Source organism: Amblyraja radiata, chromosome 10 (assembly GCF_010909765.2).
Source record: "Amblyraja radiata isolate CabotCenter1 chromosome 10, sAmbRad1.1.pri, whole genome shotgun sequence".
Lineage (NCBI taxonomy): Eukaryota > Metazoa > Chordata > Chondrichthyes > Rajiformes > Rajidae > Amblyraja > Amblyraja radiata.
In genome coordinates this window covers 46,776,299-46,798,940 of record NC_045965.1, presented here as the reverse complement: position 1 = coordinate 46,798,940, position 22,642 = coordinate 46,776,299, and the positions used below count along the sequence as shown (strand labels likewise).

At 43.1% G+C, this 22,642-nt stretch overlaps 1 protein-coding gene across 2 annotated transcripts in view; it reads right to left on the bottom strand.

Annotated features, from left to right (window-relative positions):
- Positions 1–4,827: 4,827 nt before the first annotated feature.
- zswim5 (zinc finger SWIM-type containing 5) overlaps positions 4,828–22,642 on the bottom strand; it is a 214,528-nt gene continuing 196,713 nt past the window's right edge. For both annotated transcript variants that reach the window (XM_033028731.1, XM_033028732.1), the window contains exons 7-14: positions 22,399–22,545; positions 19,583–19,720; positions 15,816–16,076; positions 14,721–14,856; positions 12,944–13,101; positions 9,520–9,683; positions 8,388–8,469; positions 4,828–7,461 (exon numbers count right to left, since the gene is read on the bottom strand). In XM_033028731.1, coding sequence (XP_032884622.1) covers positions 6,599–7,461; positions 8,388–8,469; positions 9,520–9,683; positions 12,944–13,101; positions 14,721–14,856; positions 15,816–16,076; positions 19,583–19,720; positions 22,399–22,545 — 1,949 coding nt within the window. In that variant the 3' untranslated portion in view covers positions 4,828–6,598. The remainder of the gene's footprint in view (positions 7,462–8,387; positions 8,470–9,519; positions 9,684–12,943; positions 13,102–14,720; positions 14,857–15,815; positions 16,077–19,582; positions 19,721–22,398; positions 22,546–22,642) is intronic.

Here is a 22,642-nt window from a genome sequence, read left to right as displayed (position 1 = left end):
TTAATTATAACATCAGAATTAGACAGTTGGATGTGCAGAATACGTGACATGCTTCTAAAAGTGGAGTATAATTGAGAAGACTGACACATGCTGACCAACCGCCCGATAAAGCTGAATTACTTCTTTTTTTTTTTGGCATGTTAAATGTGGAATAAATCTAGCAGGGATGTTGAACTCTGACCTCTTAACGTATTCGAATCCCCAGAATTTGCTGACGTGTGGAGCTGGGCGTCCCTCAGAGAAAATTCTCTCAGCAAATTCTGGCTGAATTGTGGAAGTGATCTGTAACAAGAGTGCTGCTACTGAGGCAAGGCCGAGAGGTGACATCACCTGGCTGGGCCTCACTATTTAAACCAGACAGGGACTAGAAATGGTGCAGAGGAGACTTACGAGGATGTTGCCAGAACTCGAGGGTCTAAGCTATAGAGGTTGAGCAGGCTAGGACTCTATTCCTTGGAGCGCAGGAGGAAGAGGAGTGGTCGTATGGAGGTGTATAAAATCATGGGAAGAACAGATCGGGTAGATGCACAGTCTTTTGCCCAGAGTAGGGGAATCAAGAACCAGAGGACATTGGTTTAAGGTGAGGGGGGATAGATTTAATAGGAACCTGAGGGATAACGTTTTTACATGAAGGGTGGAGGGTGTAAGGCATGAGCTGCTGCAGGAGGGAGTTGAGGCAGATATATTACAACATTTAAGAAACATTTAGACAAGTACATGGATAGGACAGGGTTAGAGGCTTATGGGCCAAATTGTGTAGATGTGACATGTTGGTCGGTGTGGGCATGTTGGGCCAAAGGGTCTGTTTCCACGCTGTATCACTCTACGAGTCTATGTGTCCAGGAACTGAAAATAGGAGCAAAAATGAAATGACAAAAGGAAAAGAAAAATCTAATAACAACTATGATCCTGTTGTGAGCTATTGTGATGGTGCAAGCTTAAACAGCATCTTCAGTGCCCAAAAACACTCAGGTTCATCCTCAGAACCATCTGCATCCTGCTCCAATAATGTGAGCAACAGCCACATTGCAGCCACATTGGGTGGGATAAAAGGAGCAGCTCCAATAACCAAGAGAGCAAAGAGTGGTTTATTGTTATATGCAATGGAACAGAACAATAACATTCTTACTTGCAACAGGACAATAGGTTTGTAAACACAGTACTCAATAGATGATATCATAAACAGACATAGAAAAAAAGCTCCATGAATAAAAAACTAAATTTAGTGCAAAAAAAAGCCGGAAGTCCCTCATGTAACCAAGGCTATTTGTAGTTCAGAGTTTAGTTGTAGTTTGTACTATCCAATAGCCTGATGGTTACTGGGAAGAAGCAGTTCCTGAACCAGGACATTATAGTTTTCAGGCTCTTATACCTTCTTCCTTGATAGGGGTCGCTTGATAAAGGGTATGATGTTACCTTCCATCAGTTTTATGATGATTGAGTGTCGGGCTTATTTGTTACTAATTGGCCAGATCTGTGTTAGATCTTACATTCAGCACATTCTCAGGTAATATCCATAATGCCATTGATGAAACTGTGCAGCAACTGCTTGGCTAAAAGCATAGCTGCTTCTGGAGCATGTCTTCAGTACCATAATGTTTGTTTAAGAAGGAACTGCAGATGCTGGAAAATCGAAGGTACACAAAAATGCTGGAGAAACTCAGCGGGTGCAGCAGCATCTATGGAGCGAAGGAAATAGACAACGGCCTGAAACATTGCCTATTTCCTTCGCTCCATAGATGCTGCTGCACCCGCTGAGTTTCCACTGCCATGATGTATGATCCCATGGCTCTTGCTGCTTCCAGTGATTTCAGCCACATCTTAATATCGCATGGAATGAATCATTGTAAGTAATCACTGGCTTCTGTGATGGTGGGAACAACAGGATGAAATCAAGACTGTTCATCTATTGAACATTTAGGGTTGTTGGGGCACCTATTCCTTCTCTCCAGAGATACTCCCTGATCCGTTGAGTTACGCCATCATTTTGTGTCTATTTTCATGTCTATAAGACTTGCTTGGCAGGTACCTCGATGATGCTTAATTGCCCACCATCATTCACTACCACAGTGGCGCAACAATAGATTTGCTGCCTTACAGTGCCAGAGACCCGGGTTCGATCCTGACTACGGGTGCTACCTGTATGGAGTTTGTGCGTTCTCCCTGTGACAGCGTTGCTTTTCTCTGGGAGCTCCACCCTCATACCCCAAAGACGTACAGGTTTGTAGGTTAATTGGCTTTGGTAAGTTGTAAAAATTCTCCCTAGCTTGCATAGGCAAGTGTACAAGGTGATCGCTTGTCGGAGCGGGCTTGGTGGGCCGAAGCTCCTGTTTCCACGCTGTATCTCTAAACTTTAATGTCTAAATCTCTAGTCTAGATGTGGAAGGACTTCGATCTTATCCCTTTGTTGTGAGATTGGTTTAAACTCAGCATGTTGGTTTTCCAGTTTAGGCATACAATCTGTGTTACTTCAGTAGTCTGGCACCTCATCATTAGGGGTGTCAGGTGTTGATCCCCAAATGCTCTTCCACATGCCTTGTTTAATTGTTTTATGCCACATGGCATAAGTGTTCGGCACGGACTAGAAGGGCCGAGATGGCCTGTTTCCGTGCTGTAATTGTTATATGGTTATATGGATGCCACTATATTTTCATATCAAATATATATTATGAGTCAGTCCTGGGATATTATTACATCAGATAATTTAAATGGTGATTCCAATTTGGCCAGTCCTAAAATACGAGGATTAAAGAAGGGTCCCGACCCCAAACGTCACCCATCACCCATACTTTCAAGAGAGAGCTAGATAGGGCTCTTAAAGATAGCGGAGTCAGGGGATATGGGGAGAAGGCAGGAACGGGGTACTGATTGTGGATGATCAGCCATGATCACATTGAATGGCGGTGCTCCAAGGGCTGAATGGCCTACTCCTGCACCTATTGTCTACGTTCTCCAAAGATGTTGACTGTCTCACTGAGTTACTCCAGCATATTGTGTATTTTTTCCCCCCGAGATTTGGGAGCTCTGTTAGAGACCTGATGCCTGAAAGGAATGGGATGAGGAACCAGGTTAAAAAACATTGATGGATACAGATGGGAAAGATTTAGAGAGATTTGGACAAAATGCAGGCAAATGGGACTAGCTTTGATGGGGCATCTTGGTCAGCATAAATGAGATGCGCCAAAGGGCCTGGTTTGTTCTGTTTGACTCAATGACTCTAAATGCACTTTTGGGAGTGTCCCTAGTTGTGGTAGAATTGCAAAGGCCTTGCAGTATTAATGGGGTGGAAAAACAATAGGGAGCAATCCTGGTAGCTGTAGTAAAATATCTTTGAAGATCTGAGGCATTGTTATGGGATCACTATAGGGCCAAAGTCTGGAGTTGGAGGTATTGCAGAGGATGGGCCCTGAAGAAGGCTAGCTCCTTTGTGGATCTTTTCTTAACTGTGCAATTTCCCTTTATCTCAATAATATCTACTCTAATGTCTACCCATTTGTGCCATTAGGACTATCTAAAACCATTAAATGGGCTGTTATGCAGATGGTCTGAAACTACTTGGATAAATTCTTAGAGGCTGGATAAATAATATTTTGTGCATTTTTTGATATTGTGAATTATTTGATGAAAATAAGTTCATTTATTTACAGATTGTCAAAAAAGCACAAAAATTGTTTATGCACCCTCTAAGCTTTTATATAAGTAGTTTAAGCAGCAAAAGGTAGCTTGCTTTTTTTTCATATTTTCTGATACAATTTGGAGATGAAGTTGGAAAAAGAACTTAATTTCAAATAAATTAATTTTGGATTATTTTGCCTCCGACAAACCACTAAAAGAAATAATACTAATAATTGCAGATTTTGTCTGTCTCATCGTAGAAAAGTTGTTAGTTATTTAAATATAAACTTGCCTGTAAAGTCAGTCTAAGTTATTTTGTGGATGGTGGAGAAAATGAGGATGCATAAGATTTCTGCATCAAGCTTGGTCTATTATTTAATGCCAGGGTCTTGGTTCAGTTATTACACATTTGCCTTTTGTAAAATAACTTTATTTAATCCAGCTTGTAAGATTTAGCTTCAAGATGTGTGTGAAGGATTGAATGTTGCAGGAAGGAACTGCAGATGCTGGTTTAAACTGAAGCTAGACACAAAATGCTGGAGCAACTCAGCAGGACAGGCAGCATCTCTGGATAGAAAGAATGGTTGACGTTTCAACCGAAAACGTCACCCATTCCTTCTATCCAGAGATGCTGCCTGTCCCGCTGACTTACTCCAGCATTTTGTGTCTACCTTAAGGATTTAACGTGTGGCTGGACATACTGAGTGCAAGTCAAATAGAGGACAAATGGCATTACTGACAATATTGTCATTCGGGACACTTCCTTTTCCTCAGATTTTTATTATAAAATCAATCTCAGTTTGAATTTTACTTCCCACGGAGTTATTTGGATGTTGCTATAATAATGCTACAAATATGTGAATTCAGTAATTATAGACGAGAACGGGTTGTGAGAATCACCTACTCGAGACGATATAATGATGAAAAGATATGAGTGGATAGCTTGTGTTTTGGAGAGATTTCCAAACAGATTCAAAACGTACTCTTTGACATTCACACGATGCTGGTGAAGAATCTCACCTTCAGAGAACACAGGTGATAGTTCATTAAATTGCATTTGACAGTGAGAGAGCTGGTTGTAACATATCATCTTCATGCAAGGTCAGCCTGTTTCCCGTTCATATCTTTAATATGCACCGAAGCTGGTCTGGGCAGGGAGGTGCTGGGAGAATCACTTTCTTTGTCAAATAAGCCCCAGGCAAACACAGTGAGCAGGTTAGAACTGTAGTTGTGTTCCACACTTTATTCATTAAAAAAGCACTGAAATTTCTGACACAGTTATATAAAATGGTAGTAGCATTACATAAATAGTATTAAATTTCGTATTTTTTTGTCTTTTTAAGCATCAGATCAAGGGGTTACACAAAAATGAATTGTTGATGAAATTAGATACTTTGTGGCAACAATACTGAATTAAGCTTTCAGTAGCGCAGAGAGAGGCAACATTTACTAAACACTTTTTTTTTCCATATCTCAACAATAGGTACATCTAGTCAACGTTCTCTATCAGCGCATTTTTCCCCTAAAACTATGACAAACTGACACTGGTACAGTTAACACAAAGACATTCAAAATAAGTTTTTTTTTTGCAATGTAACCGGATCAACAAGATTCACAATTTTTTTCTCAAAACTGTTTAACGGGAAGCAGCTATTTGTTAAAAAAAAGAAAAAAAAACATTGGACGCAGGAACACAACAGAGAAGAAAAAAAATTAAAACACTTTCTTTCTTGAATGACTTGGAAAGGCAACAGCTTTTTAAGTTGAAACACTCGTTTTGATAACTTTTCTTTTGAATTATCTGTGGTATTAGAACATGATAAGAGTTAAGAAACACGGTTTATTTAGCGTCAAGAGGTGTTTGCACGTGCAAGATCTAACCAATGGAACTGAGTGCTACCAGCTTAATTACTTCACAGTCACCCATGACTTTTTGTTTTTAAATAATATTTTTTTTAACCACAAAATATTGTCCCAATAGAGGTATGAGGCAAGTGTTATTAATACCTGCGTGTACTTTCATAAAGTACCAAGACCAAATTCTTTTATCTACACCTAATCTTCAGCTCCTAAGAATAAAACTTATTAAAAAGTTATGCCCAATTTGCTCTTGGGAACCAGTTCATACCCAGGAGACAGTACATAAGTAGCTCTGCATAGAGATGCCATCTCCTTCACTCGTTTACATACATACACACAGCATGGGGGTAACCTGAGAAATGTGCTCTGAAGTCTCCCTCCTGTTAAAACATTTCCAGCCCACAGTGAATTTCAAGTATCCCATTAATGACATAGAATATTAATTATAAATTAATATACTTTACAATTCTTTCAATAATAGACACATATAATATAATATTTACAGTTTTCATAAATGCTTTTGCTACTTTTGTTTAGCATCCCTGAGAATGGTCTCTTCTTGAAGTACCTTCACACACACAAAAACACACGGCGTATGGTCACGTGCGAGTAAGCCATCTCACTAAACTGATTTGGTGGACCGCGAGGTTTAGTGTTGCTTTGCTTATACATAATCTTTTCTTAAAAAAAAAATGCATACTCTTTCCTTTGCTTTAAAAACCTGGCAACTCATGGAGGTTAAAGCTGACTATGGGAGAACGGGGCAAGAGAGATAGGGAACAAAAAGGACAGAACGAGAGAGAAAACTAGTGAGAAATAAGATAACTTGCTAGAGGTATTTGCCTTGTGTGCTAGGATTTGGTTTAGTGGGTACACTTCTAAAACATAAGAGACATTGTATAACTTTGTTTTCCACAATCCTTGAGTTTTATGTGCCAGAACAGTTTTTTTTTTTCTCTTGTGACTGCTGAGATTACTGAACAATGTGTACACTGGTTAATGGTCAAATAAATGCAGACTGGCTCCACTGGTTGTGCCAAGACACCGAGTACCACTCCTAAGAGACAAGATCACAGTTGAACAAAAAAAAATTGGAAAACGACAAAAGTTTATAAATAGTGCATCAGCCAAAGCGTTCTCGGACAAGCATCATTAGTTTTTTCTTTCCCTTATAAATCTGTTTTAAGTTATCTATGAACTGAGCAAATTGTATATGTCCATCCTGCGCCATCAGAAACGTCTCTCTGGCTTTGCTGAGGAATTCGATAAACTCCCCGTAGTGCCGCGGGCTGATGTGCGTCAGGCGTGAGTGAGTGGTGTTGATGTAGGCGCCGATCGTGGCGTCCAGGAGCTGACGCAGAGGAGCCTTGTCAGTTGACATCAGTTTACCAGAATTCCTCCGGCCCGGTATACCCGCTAGACCGGGCGCCGTCATCGTACACCGCCGCAGAATGTCCGATAGCACCGTGGCACACTGTACGCTCTTCACAACCAAGGGGATAATGGCAGCCAGTTCATTTTTACCCAAAGAGTGGCTCAAAGCACACGCCCAAAGAACATCGTTGATGGCCGGGTGGGTGTCCTGGTTGTAGGCTAGGTTGAGGTGGGTCATGGCGAGGCTGGCAAGTTTGAAGGCCCGTAACGGGTACCCGCGATGTTCCATATATCGAGCTATGGTAAACAACTGGGAATAGGTCATACCCGTAGAGGCTGCATCGATAACTATTTGATAGGCCGTCTCAAAGGCAATGTGGTCTTTCTCGCACAGTGTTAAAGCGGACAGTGCACAATTCTGTGGATCCTTCATGGCACATTGAAGAGCAAGGGTACGGGCGCAGCTTGCCAACTCCTCCCTTTGTGTGTAGTCCAAGTTCAGCCGGAGAATGGTGTTGTGCGATGTGACAGTCGCTGCCACAATACTAGTTGCTTCGGTTGGAGTGAAGAGCGTGTACCAACTCTGCAGGATGCTGACCAAAGCTCGGACTCCTAAACAAAACAGAAAGGAATGGAAAGACACTACAGTAAGTAAACTGTACCTTCAATCATTCAGAGACCTCTTCCAGAATGCATGGACATCATTTATATATTTTCCTTTTTCCTAAATAGATTAACTGAAGGCCAGGAGACGTTCTGGCCTTCACAGGTCAACAAGAGGAACACTTGAAAAGAAAATAGAATTACTATAGAAAAGAGAAACTGCTCTATATACAGCCAAACTGCTTCTCAATGTTATTAATATTTAATAAATTATATTAAGCTATTAAATTGTCCCCTGTTGCATTGCCTTCTTCTGTTAGTGTACGTTTTTATGCAGAACTCACTCTCTTCTCTGCAAGCAGATCAGCAATTGGAGAGGTGCAATAATGATAGTGCACAGGGAACAAATCACATAGATGAAAGGCACATGTATGGGGTAGAGAAGGGTGAAATCTTATTTTTCTTTCTAACAATTAGAACAGTGGACAGTTATCTGTAGTCATCTACCAGCCTCTGTCTCGCCCCTCATCTCCCTGTTATATTCTAACCCTTTTTTGCTTTACTCTCAGTCCTGTTGCACCTGAAACACCGGCCATCCCTTTGCCTCTTCAGATGCTGCCTGATCTGCCAAATTCGTCCAAACATTTATTTATCATCTGTTTTAACGAATGATGTCATGGTTATTAAAATGGAGCATTTTGGCGCGATAGCTATTTCAGCTGGGAAAGGTTTTTATTGTGGACACGCAGTAAATAATTATAATGCAGACTTTTCTTAATTTAAAAAACAATTTATAATTTGATAAACGTCTTGCAATTTGCAATATCTTGAAAGGAAATCGCTATTCTTGAAATCAAATGAATGGTGAACCTGGCACTGATAACATTGATAATTGCAGGTTGTGTAAAATGTATTGAAATGATTATGTTGCATACCAACTTCTGTAGCACAGGTCACCAACCAGCGCACCATCTCCCTGCGCCGCCAGTTCAAGGTCGAAAGGGTCATCCGCATCACCTGTGCAAAAGCAGATACAGTGGATGAGTTCATCTTCCTATCACCCACAATCTCTAGTATCAGTCCCAGACCAAGATTTGTCCCCATTTAAGGTACACAAAATTGCTGGGGAAACTCAGCGGGTGCAGCAGCATCTATGGAGCGAAGGAAATAGGCGACGTTTCGGGCCGAAACCCTTCTTCAGACCCTTGTCCCCATTTAGTTTTGAATCCCACCACCCCAGCCCACCGGGTCCCCCTTTGTTCTTGGTGACCCCCCCTCCCCGATGGGTCCCTCCTTATTCTGTTTGTTCTCTGCGGCCCTCCGCTGGGTCCCCCATTGCTCCCGTCAGTCCTCCTCGCTCCCGAGGTCGCATGTGAGGGAAATATTTGGAGCTAGAGTGCTCTGTGCCTTAACTTCTCCACAGTGGGATATCTAAATTACGGGTGTACACAAAAATGCTGGAGAAAATCAGTGGGTGCAGCAGCATCTATGGAGCGAAGGAGAGAAGGAGGCAGTTTAAATTACGGGGCAGGCTGGGATGAAGGAAGGGGGAGAGAAGCTCCTATCAACAGACTCCTCATCCTCCCTGTTCTTGAATGCAGGATTTTTAGCAGTAGTTTTAACTGTAGTTCATCCATGGCCCAAAAAATATGTTCTCTCAAGAGGTGTGTGAACTTTTGGAATTCTCTGTCCCAGGGTATTTAGGATATCTAAATAATTCAGAATATTTAAGACAGTGATGGATATGTATTACAACTTTAGGATAATCAAATATTATAGGGATTGAGCAGAAAAATGAATTGAAAGTTAAAAATCAGATTGACCAAGACTTTATTGAATGATGGATCAGACCCAAGGGGGCATATCTGTTCCCTATTTTCCTATTCCATTGCTGGTCATTTCAAGTTCTCCAGATTTCAGAAAGCTGGTTTAAGACAAATCGTTTGTTTCCAAGCCTCCAGCAATGAAGTACCATGGTTAGAAAACTTCCCCTCCTTGCCGCCCTGAGACTTGCTCTCTCACGTGTGGGCGAGAATGAAATGGTTTCACCTGGGGTGGTGAACTTACCTGCAACCCAAGCTCCAGGGCCACATTGAGAAGCGTGATGTCTGGAGGGCTGTCTGCTGGAGTAGCTATTTTAAATGCATCCTGGGCCAGTTTGAATATCAAGGACGAGGAATGAATGTTCTTCCGAATGGCTTCTAGGACCGTCCGCAACCTCAACATATCCCCTGTAAATAGTCAGAATAAGTTACTTGCCATTACTCATCAGTTCACGAATCGCAGAATAGATACTAGTGCAGAAGGAGGCCACTCGGCCTTTCATGTTAATACTGGCTTTATGCAATAATAATCCAGACTTTTTACTGCAGCCCTGTAAATTTGTTTCTTTCAGTTTCCTTTTGAACACACAATTGAAATTTCCTCCTCTAGGTTCCCTGATGCTTTATCCCAGACATTAACCACTTCTTGTATTAAAAAATCCTCAAGTCACTTTTGTTTAAGAAAGAACTGCAAATGCTGGAAAAATAGAAGGTAGACAAAAATGCTGGAGAAACTCAGCGGGTGAGGCAGCATCTATGGAGAGAAGGAATAGGCGACGTTTTGGGTCGAGACCCTTCTTCAGACTGAAGTCACTTTTGATTCTTTTGCCAGTCACCATACTCTTGTATTCTGTGTAGAAAGGAACTGCAGATGCTGGTTTATACCGAAGATAGACACAAAGTGCTGTAGTAACTCAGTAGGTCAGGCAGCATCTCGGGAATCGCAGTAGGGGAGCAGTGAGAGAGGGTCTCACAGAACTCTCGTCAGAGAGAGGAGGAGAACCTCTTCAAAGTAGGCATTACCTTGAGGAGATTTTCCAGTGGAGGAGACAAAATGTGCAGAAAGGAACTGCAGATGCTGGTTTATACCAAAGGTAGACACAAAATGCTGGAGTAACTCAGCGAGTTGGGCTTCATCTCTGGAGATGCTGCCAGACCTGCTGAGTTACTCCAGTACTTTGTGTGTCTCTTGTATTCTGCGCCTCAGTTTATAAAACCAGAATTCATATTTTCTTAACTTTTTTTAACTTTGTCAAATATTTATATTAATTCTTTTTATTTTTTCTATCTAAACCTGGTCCCTGCATCAAACTTCACCTGTTGACCATTCCAGCAGTGTGTCCATATCTGCATAATGTCTATTTATAACCTCCTCACACCCTCCACCCCAAGAAATATTTCCCTGTAATAAAACAGAAAATGCAAATGGCATCAAAAACTGATGAGAAAGAAAGAATCCCTAAAAGAGGAAACTATTTCTGTTGTTCGTAGAATGAACATATGCATGCACGCCGGACTTTACATTTCAAAAATGTTGTGGAAGCTTGTTGATGTGCAGAGGTGTCCATTAGTTGGGTGTTCATATTGTGGAGATTGCTTTTCCTTAAAAATCTGCTATAATGTCCCTAACAAATTATTTTCAAAAGCTAAATTGCACTATGGTTATTAATAACATGGATGGACAAAGAGTTTTGAAGATTTACTAAGTTCAGTGGTGAGAACCAGCTATGTTTACACTTAAAACAGAAAATGTATCTCAATTATCTTCAGTGTTACAACTGAGCCAAGTGGTAACATTAAGCAAAGAGTTAAAGCAAAGAGTGTGTGTCACAGTGGCGCAGCGGTAGAGTTGCTGCCTTACAGCGCTTATAGCACAGATCCAGGTTCGATCCCGACTACGGGTGCTGTCTGTACGGAGTTTGTACGTTCTCCCTGTGTCTGCATGGGTTTTCTCTGAGATCTTTGGTTTCCTCCCACACTCCAAAGATGTGCAGGTTTATAGTTTAATTGGCTCGGTATCAATGTACATTGTCCCTAGCGCGTGTAGGATAGTGTTAATGTGCGGGGATCGCTGGTCGGCGCAGACCCGATGGGCCAAAGGGCCTGTTCTCTGCACCGTATCTCTAAACTAAACTGAAAAAGTTCTGTGGATTTTAACATTGATCTCCCCAAGATATTGCCTTTAGATGCTGACGGTTAAAACTTCATTTTATTGTAACAATCTAGATTGGTGATGCCACAAGAAGTCATTCCTTTATACAAGAGACTGGATATTCATGCAATCATCTGCGTTAAGTATGAAGATAGACATGAGAGGCTGTCCCACATGGTGCCATCACCCAGGTGCTCTTCATCTCTCACCAAGAGTGTCATCACCTCAGAGCAGCCAACACATAAACGTGGATCTGGGGAATTCTCTTTGATCCAGAAAATGTGGCATAATTTGAACAATCATTCAACACCATTCATAGTGTAAGCTCGGTAAGAACTTTACACATTGAGTCTACGGCGAAGATATAAAAATACAAATAATTAAATAAGGATGCCGTTAAAGGTATGAAGATATTTTAATATAAATATTCCAACATTCTCGCGGCATAAATAGTTAAACATTATGAGATTTAGAAACTTTGCAGATTTCACCTCCTAACTTGAAATATTTGGACAATATTCTTCCATTACCAACACAAAAGCAGCAACATTTTGCTCCTGAGCTCTTGGGGAACCTTGCACAAGCAAATTCAGCTTGGCACAAAATACAATATGTGATGTAAATGAATGGCACATTTGAGATCTCCCCTTTTTCAAAAAGGTTGATTTTTTAATTGTTGTTTCTCTCCCAACACCGAACCGTACTCCCGAATGTCTTGCACCTTTGCAACCGCAGTATACCATTCAGCAAACCAGTGTGGCATCTGCCCACTTTCTTGTGGGATTAGCCTTAGCTTCCTCATGATGCCTTCCCCATTGTGGTTTGGCTGGGTGGCAGAATTATGTGGAATGGTAGACCTCCATGTTATCATTGCTCAGAAACGATGAGTAATACAGTAACGGACCTCACACAGCGGATTCTGGTTTTAGCAGATCGAGGCTCCCATTGCACCGCCCATCCTCCCCCCCCTTCCCACCCCAATCCCCCCACCCCGCCCACTTCCATCAGTTACCCAATGAGCTGGTCACCGGTTGTGGTAGCGGAGAGAGCGAGCAGCACGAAGACGGTTTGAGTACCGAGCCTGTTCCTGGCGTACCCAGCCCGTCCCTGGCGTACCAAGCTCCTCCCTGGCCTTCCCTAGCATACCGAGACTGTCCCTGGTGTAGCCAGCCTGATCCTAGCATATAGAGCCTGCCGCTGGCATACTGACCCTGTCCCTGGTGTACCCAGCCCATCCCTGGTGTACCCAGCCCATCCCTGGTGTACCCAGCCCTTCCCTGGCGTACCAAGCTCGTCTGTGGCCCCTGGCTTGTGAATTCCTGCTTGTTTAAACCCTCGCCCCCCTCTCACCAATGCCACATTACTGCCCTCCTGGCCTGGGGTTAAACTCTTCCCTCCTTCACTCGGTTATAATAGACAATCGACAATAACGGGCACAATCCTTCCACACCTGAGGTCCATTATTGCGTGGGTTTACTGCATTAGCAATAAAGTCCCTCCTTGTTTGCACTCTCACCTTTAGCAGCTGTTAACATTGTAGAGGCCAGCTCACACTGTTGAGACTCCAGGTGCCCAAGAGTAAACCATCGAGGATAGCGGCTGGGTACGACTGAAACAATGTGGTGAGGGTGGGACACATCGCCTGCATGTGCTGTGGACTCAAGAACAGGTAACCTGCAAAAATAATGGTAGACATGATACACTGAGGCCACTGGCAATCCCCATGTACGGGTGCTAGCTGTACGGAGTTTGTACGCTCTCCCCGTGACCTGCGTTCCTCCCACACAACAAAGACACACAGGTTTGTAGGTTAATTGGCTTGGTATAAGTGTAAAATTGTCCCTAGTGCATGTCGGATAGTGTTAATGTGCGGCGATTGCTGGTTGGTGCGAACTCAGTGGGCCAAAGGGCCCGTTTCCGCGCAGTATCTCTAAAACTGAAAATGACCAAAATTAGTTTTATTGAAGTTTCTGGCACTCCATGGTGCTTTAGAGACATGGGAGTGGTGTCTTTAGCGGACCAGGGGTGCATTGTCGTATCATTATCACGTGGCTGCATTTAGTCCAAATGAAGGGTGCTGGAAAATCGGTGTCCAAAGGATGGCCAATTGGGATCCAGAGACGAGAGAGAATCACAGGAAGAATCTGACATAACATGAGTTCCTCCCACATTCAGTGCGATAATTGTCCACGTGTTACATCTCTTGGTAGCATGCCCGGTACAGGGCTTCAGGGAACCCGAGGATAAATAAAGAGGTTACGGATTCAACAGAGCAGATGCTTGGGAGCTGAATGGTCCCCAGGTGCAGCTTCTAAATAGCAGGGCTCCTTTCACTTCTTCTGATTTAAGAAAGATGTAACCAGCTGGATTATTCCTGCACCTCTTTACCCATCTCTATATCCACCTACCCTGCACACAGTTAATGCCAAGACAAAGAATGTTCAGGGGACAGAGAGAAAATACATATGTTTTCAAAATTGTAGTCATTGGCACTCATATTCCTTCACATTGATGATAATAATTGACAATATTAAGAACATATGTCCCAGATTACAGAGATCACATCATAAGAATTAGGCCATTCGGCCCATCAAGTCCACTCTGCCATTCGAACATGGCTGATCTATCTCCCCCTCCTAACCCCATTCTCCTGACTTCTCCCCATAACCTCTGACACCCGTACTAATCCAGAATCTATCTATGCCTTAAAAATATCCACTGACTTGGCCTCCAGAGCCATTAATAGCCATCACATCTATAGCAACTCTCTTGCAGTCACCACTGCCTACTGTTAACCACGTTCACAAGATAATGGCAATCTCCATACAGCCAATTCGCCTGCATTTACAGTAGTTGCAAGATGGATTGGTTGGAGCTGCCGACATGACAGGGCGGTACGATGGCACAGCGGTAGAGTTGCTGCCTTACAGCGCCAGAGACCCAGGTTCGATCCTGACTATGGGTGCTGTCTGTACAGACTCTTTACATTCTCCGTGTGACCACGAGGGTTTTCTCCGAGTGCTCCGGTTTCCTCCCACATTTCAAAGACGTGCAGGTTTGTAGGTTAATTGGCATTTGTGAAAATTGTAACTTGTCTCTTGTGAGTAGGATAGTGTTAGTGTACGGGGTGATCGGTGGTCGGCACGGAACGGTGGGCCCAAGGATCTGTTTACGCACTGTATCTCTAAAGTCTAAAGTATGAATTTGTATCAAAGAGTACAATAATCTACAGAATAGCATTACAAGCTGCATACATCCACTACTTGAATTTAAAATTGAATGAAATTACAAACCTCATTGCCCTTAAAGCCAGTTTGTATGCAAGGTCAGCATCGTGCAACAGTAAAGCTGAGAAAAGGTACTTTGCAAAAGTGTGCATCGGCACGCTTTCCCGATGAATGACTTCGCCCAGGCCACTGAATGGACCTCCTGTAAATGATCAGAATCGTCATCAACTTGGTTGAAAGGGGAAAGTCCTGATGAATATCTTTACATAAAATAGACTTTCACGCAGTGCATTATTTTTATATATTACTTTATATTTTACACATTTGTGGGCGGCATGACAGTTACTTTTCTTTCAGTTTAGCACAGTTTATTTCTTGAGACTGAAGAGCTGACTTTGCACACCTTGTCAATAACCACTGATGTTTATATGAAAGAAAGGTATACTTAAGCTTCCACTTATTTCTTTTCCCACAAATGAGTCTTGCTGCAAACACAGATTGAAAGATTGTATTTCCCCCGGAGATTTTTTCCTCGCCTTTGATAACTTTGATGGAAAAGCTAGAATTTTCACTGATCTTTCCCTGATATCAACCTTGTATAGAATTTAATAAAATGTTTTTTTAACATTTGGAGATTGGAGGTTTTTTGAATCCTCTGCCTTTATTTGAATCTTAAGTCAATTTCATAACAGAAATAAATGCATAGCAGTACTTTGTAGCAGTTTCTGGAATAATTTACCATGGCAGCTTTATGAGATTACTGTGCTACAGATACAATGGAGTAGAATATATTGTTCATTGGTAGCTTCATGCCCAGGAGAGGTCAAAAGTCAATTAAATAACAGCGTAAATATGGAACAAGTTAACTTGGCCTCGCAGCTCTCGATCAAGAGTTTATCAAAGAAATTCAAACTCCTGAAGCAGCTAATTAACTTACAACCTCAAAGAAAGCAAAGCTTTGCACTATTTCTGCCTGACCTTTGAGAGTAACAAAATCAAATGGCAGTGTATGCATCAGCTTTGTTGCCTACGTTACCACTTCCAGAGCTGAAGGGGCGATGTTGTAATTCACTGCACTCTCCTTTCAAATTTGTTTTCCTCGTGAAATTGGCAACTCCTTTCCTTTGCAAAGACTCGACCACTGTGGAATGATTACTTTACCTTCTAATAAGATAATGGACTGTTTACGTAGGACTTGTACAAGCATTTCATCTAACTCCAGCTCCTGTAGTTTGAAGATTATTTGTTCCTCGTTGCGGCAGACCTTGTCTTGTGCGTAAAGTCCCTCCGGCATAACTCGTTGCTGACCCATGCCCATCAACGCTACCTCCATAGCCAGTGTGAGGTACGATTCATTGCTATCCAGGCACCCAGACACAGCAACATGTTGGTAAATGGCAGGCTTCAGATCGCTGTTGGAATCTAATGAGAGTAAAACGGACATCAGTCTCACGAAATCCTGATTAAAATGTCACCATCTTCACGTTTTGAAACATTGAAAAAAAATTGACATATCATAAGTGATAGGAGTAGAATTAGGCCATCAAGTCTACTCCGCCATTCAATCGTGGCTAATCCATCTTCCCCTCTTAACCCCATTCTCATGCCTTCTCCCCATAACCTCTGACCCCTGTACTAATCAAGAAATGATGCTCCATATTTACTTTCATACGAAAAAGAATCATGCATTTTCTTATCACTTTTTGAAAGCTAATCATGGACAACTCCTCACCATAATTCCATCCAGTGAGTGCTCCTCTTACATTGGAATCTGGGATTAAAAAATTTTATATACCAGGTGGAACAAAATTTTCTTTAACTTCTGTGATTATTAATTGTTAGTCGGAGAGGGGCTATGTGTTTTCAAGCAAACTGCAAATAAACATATTGCTGGAAATGTCTTTTTTTAAAAATGTCAAATATGCACATTTTTAAATAATTGTGTAGTTCTCCTGTCTCACTCAGCCCTGTCCTGGTTTAATTATAGACCCCTTCTGCTTTCTTACCAATATTATCAATCCCAAGATTTATCGATATAGAATCCAAGGTTAAGTAGCAAAACCAAGTCTACTTCACATTATGATAAAATAAAGCAAGTACAGGTGCACAACCTTTTATCCGAAGATCCAAATAACGAAAACCTCCGAATAGCGGACATTTTTTCGGTCCTTGAAGAAAGGTCCTTGAAAACGTTCACCGAGGGCGGCCCGCAGAGGTGACAGCGGAACCTCCGGTCGGTCCTCCAACAAAGGGGAACTAAATCCCCATTCATAAAAGAGAAGGTGAGAGTATATTGGGTGAGTGTATATTGCGCGGGAGGGTAGGAATCATTGTAAATCATTGCTTAAATGTTAGTCAGTTAGTTTGGTGGGCTTTTGGGGGGAACTTTAATTCTTAGTCCCCTACCTGGTCGGAGAAGCGGGGAGCGGGCAATGCCTTACCGGGTCGCCGTGCAGTAAGCTCCGGACCGCTGTGCCGCGGCTCCCAACATCGTGGAGCTGGGGCTGTGGCCGGCCGCGCTGGATTTGGATTTGTAGCGCCGCGCAGCCAGGGGTAGAGTTCGCCGTGGTCGGAGCTACAACCGGCGCCGCCCGTGGCCGGACCACCGCAGCCCCAGCTCCACGATGTTGGGAGCCGCGGCCCACAGCGGTCCGGGCTGCGGTGGTCCAGCCACGGGCGGCGCCGGTTGTAGCTCCGACCACGGCGAACTCTACCCCTGGCTGCGCGGCGCTACAAATCCAAATCCAGCGCAGCCGGCCACAGCCCCAGCTCTGTGATGTGGGAGCCGCGGCACAATACTGCACGGCGACCCGGTAAGGCATTGCCCGCTCCCCGCCTCTCTGACCAGGTAGGGGACTAAGAATTAAAGTTCCCCCCTTCACCCCCACCACATAAAATCCCTCCAAACTAACTGACTAACATTTAAGCAATGATTTACAATGATTCCCCGGTCTCCGGGGAGGAGGCAGCCGCTCCAGACTTTCCAAGCCGCCAGCGCTACCTACCTAATCTACGCTAAAAATCTTCCATTCCGAAACCCGAAAATGTCCGATATCCGAAATGTGTCTGGTCCCAAGGCTTTCGGATAAAAGGTTGTGCACCTGTATAAGTGTGACTACAGAAGTCTGGTGGTTACGATACGATAAAACTTTATTTATGCCAGGAGGGAAATTGGTCTGCCAACCGTCATAAAACACAAGATACATGAAACATGACCATGTTAGGACCAATGGTAGACAAAAATGCTGGAGAAACTCTGCGGGTGAGGCAGCATCTATGGAGAGAAGGAATAGGCAACGTTTCGGGTCGATATCAGAAGGGTCTCGACCCAAAACGTCGCCTATTCCTTCTCTCCATAGATGCTGCCTCACCTGCTGAGTTTCTCCATTATCTGCAGTTCAATCTTGAATAATTTGCTGTGCTACTGTGTGGCCTCTAAATGAAGACTTTTATTCAAATTCCTCACTTGTGCCTTGCAGATGGTGAAAAGGCCGTAGGGACTCAGGTGGTGAGGTGCTCACAATGCAACACCCTGCCTCTGAGGTAGATGTTCTTTCTGTCAGAGCATTTAAACAGCTGATCTGGTTACATTTCTCGTCAATGGTAATCCCAGGTTGTTGTTGATAGTAGCAAGTGAAGCTGATGTGGGTGAATATCAAGGGTCCGTGATTAGACACGCTCCCTTGTAGGAAATACCTTTGTCAAGCAATTGTATGGCACAAATTGTACTTGCCATTTATCAGTCCACACATGTAAGATGCCTTGATCTTACTGCAGGCAGGTATGTATGGGCTGCATCATTTTCTGATGAGGTGTGAAGAGAACTGAACAACAGAACTGAAATATCACACATTTCCTCGACAATCTGCTGCCCCACATGCTGGTAGAGCATTAAAATTTCTAAAAAAACATGCTTTAATGGGGTTGTTCCAATAATTAAAACATTTAATTAACTGAATTTAAATTCCCAGCTGCTGTAGTTGGACTTGGGATTCTGAAAAAAAAACAGGAATGCAGTTACTGTGGATATAATTGGGACCATTTTAATATTTGACCCTAATCTGAGCAAACCCGATTTCAAAGGAACAAGGCGTCCAAGATTGGAATTACAGAACTGGTGTTAGCTGCCCATCTGTCCACAAAAGCAAAAGATTAACAGCTTTCAATTAGGTGCTCCATCTGGTGGTCGTATGTGGATGTTGGTGACAAACCAAGAATAGCAAACAGGAAGAAGTAATGAGCAGAGGTATTGATTTCTCTAACTTCAACACAGGCCCCAGAGCAGAAACGTCCATGCTGGAAACTGGAAGTATCCTGAGCTAATTCTGTTGCCACCATCATCTATTGCGACAAGTGATGGCTTCCACTGATTGTCGCCGGAAGCTTGCGTCCTTTTCAGGATGGACGATGACAACGAGGCCAACATTTGTAACAAGATGGACATGAAAAGAAGACTTCAACTCTTATACTTTCCCTCTTTCTCCCCCCCAGCTTCCCCCACCCTAGTTCACTGACTGGGTTCACTGTCCTGATTCATGTTACTGTTTGTATGCCTCGTTGTCACCTTCCCCTCAGTCAACATTTCCGTGACCAGTGGTAGACAAAATTGCTGGAGAAACTCAGCGGGTGAGGCAGTATCTATGTGGAGCGAAGGAAATAGGCAACGTTTCGGGTCGAAACCCTTCTTCATCTGCAGTTCCTTCTCAAACATTTCCTTGACAGTATCTGCTTTGATCTGTCAGTTTCACACCTTACCCTTCCATATCTCTAGTCTCCCTCTCTCCTAACTCCTGAAGAAGGATCGCGACCCGAAACGTTACCCACTCCTTCTCTCCAGAGATGCGCCTGTCCCGCTGATTTACTCCAGCATTGTGTGTCTATCTTCTGTGTAAACCAGCATCTGCCGTTCCTTCTGCACCTTCTCTTACCTGCTGTGTCTAAACAGTTTTCATCCTCCAGTCGACAAGCTTCAGTCAGTGTGATGAAGAGACATCCAATTGGGTCCAGAGGATGACCCACCCACCCTTCCAGATTTGTAATTGTAGTTACTCCTCTGTGTAACAGTTCTGAAAACAGATAATTCAATATAAATCAGTAATAAACTCTGAACCATTCCAATTATCGTAAGATCTGGGCAGAACGAAAATTCATCAGGGTAGAACTCTGTCAGACCTACCTGAATATTTTAAACATGCCGCTGGAAGACGCATGGTCTTTCCATGAAGAAGATTCAAATAAATGTCATTCAAATAACCTGATTAGTACGTGCGTCAGGGGTTATGGGGAGAAGGCAAGAGAATGGGGGGTTGAGAGGGAAAGGTAGATCAGCCATCTTTGAATGGTGGAGTAGACTTGATGGGCTGAATGGCCTAGTTCTGCTCCTTTTAACTTATCAACACACAATACTCATTTCATGTATTACAGATGATAATTATGCTGCAGGCATGGGCAGCTTGATTTGCTGAGGAAATGCGAGTGGAATTGATTATTGGTCAGCAAACAAGCCGATGTTGGACCTCGTGACGGAAGCTATATTATTGATAATGCAGCTGAAAATCATTGTGCCCAGGACACTGTCCCAAGAAAATCCTGCAGTGCTGTCCTGGGGTTGGGATGATTGATCACCAACAAGCACAAGCGTGTTTCATTAAGCAAGATAGGGCCCAGCCACTATAGTGCTTTCCGTCTGATACCCAGAGACTAATTTTATAATGATCATGATGTTAAATGCTACTTTGTTATCAAGGACATTTATGTTTCTTTGGGGCTCAGTTCTTTGATTCCTGTTTACATGAAGGCTGTGATCAGGTCAAGAGCAGAGGGGTGTAAGACGGAACTGCAGATGCTGGTTTAAACCAAAGATAGACACAAAATGCCGGAGTAACTCAGCGGGACAGGCAGCATCTCTGGAGGGAAGGAATAGGTGATGTTTCGGGTCGAGACCCTTCTTCAGACTGAAAGTCAGGGGAGGGGAGAGATATAGAGATAAGGAAGTGTAAGGTGTGAGAACGACACATCAAAGAGGGTGGAGATCATTAAAAATTTAGAATAGATCATCGTTAGCGAGCAAACGCAGATAAAATGTAATCAGGGAGAGTTAAAATGTAATCAGGGTGGGAGAACTGGGAAGGGGTTGAGGGGTACTTGGCAGCAGGCCGGCGCAGCGGTAGAGTTGTTGCCTTACAACATCAGAGACCTGAGGTTCCATCCTGATTAAACTTGTCTATACAGAGTTTGTACGTTCTCCCAGTGACCTGCATGATTTTTTTCCAAGATCCTCCCACACTCCAAAGACGTACAGGTTTATGCTAATTTGCTTGATATAATTGTAAATTGTCCCTAGTGTGTGTAGGACAGTGTTCTTCTTCTTGCGTTTGAGGCAACAGAATTCAGCCGCAGCAGGGTGATGCCACCCGGTTCGACATCCTAAAAAATTCAAACTGATCATCAGTGAGCTGGTTGCTGGGAAGGAAGTGCTACTTGACTATCAATGACACATTTACTGCTGACTGAGTCGACTGGTTATGCCCCTGTCCCACTAATTAGGAAACCTGAACGGAAACCTCCGGAGACTTTGCGCCCCACCCAAGGTTTCCGTGCGGTTCCCGGAGGTTGCAGGTAGGGAGACTGACAAAAACCTCCGGGAACCGCACGGAAACCTTGGGTGGGGTACAAAGTCTCCAGAGGTTTCCGTTCAGGTTTCCTAAGTGGGACAGGGGCATAAGGCAGTAACTGGCCAGAATGGATTGTCCAACTTCTTAGAAAACAGGACATACAGCAATTTTCCACAGGGCTTGGTAAATACATGTTGGAACTGTACTAGAACAGTTTGGCCAGTAGTACTGCAAGTAATGGAGTACAGGTCTCTAATACAACGTGAGACATTGTGATGGTCCCTTAGCCGTTACAGTATCCAGTTCTCTCAGCCAATTCTTGATATCATGCGGACCAATTCCAATATGCAGCTATTATTCCTTGTAATCTTGGAGCAAGAAACAAAAGAAGAATTTCCATTCTCCAGTGTCTAAAAGCATAAGCCCACGGTGCTCTGAAGCTGGTTTGCGCGGGAGAACAGCACAATTAACAGCACTAAAGAATTGAAGAGGTCAAACACAATATGTGAGAGGTTTGAGCTGCTTCCAGTTGGGTGAAGAGGAATGATGTTTACTGCTCCTATTACGTCGTAAGGAAATATATAAGTAAAAGTAGGCCTGTTCAAAGTACACATTAAAAAAAAACTTGTGAATGTTCTGATATATTTGTGGACACTCGAATGTTGCACCGCATTTTTAATATGTGATTAATTATAAAAATTCTCAACAATCCTTTTCAATAAAAAAGATGAGAATGCTACACTTGAAAGTGTCAATAGCAATCTTGTGAAATTAAGCCTAATCTCCATGCTGGTGGCCTCCAATTATGGAAGTTAACTCAACCTTGAATGCCAACATTAAGCGGCAACCCAGACAGAAAGCCCTGCACACTCTTTGGCCAATTTACATTTGTGAAAAGCGTTGAGGAATTAAAAATTTGAACGCATCATTAAAATGACTGCACATCCCCGATTTTACACTCAGCTATTCTCCCCGTGGATGCTGGCTGACTTCCTGAGCATCCGAATGCTTTAATTTGAACCTAGGTCCACCATCCTTGGGTCATTTGTATTTTGCCCCATCCACAAGTTACCTATGCTCGGAAATCTCTCCGTTAAGTGGCCGCTCGATGGCATAGTCGCAGAACTCACCTTTCTTCTGATGTTTATAGATTTCCAACTGGCGTTGCTGCTGCAGACGGAGTGTGTTGATGATTGCCACAGCTAGACGCAGTGCTTCTTTGGGATAACCGTGTGAACGAAGGGCATCCACCCTGGCGCAGGCAGTGGGGACGTGTTCTACAAACATTAAAATAATTTCAAGAACGAATTGAGGGGTTAGAAAGAAGCCATTTTGTCTGAGGGGCAGGGGCGGTTGGAGAAAGGAAACACTTCT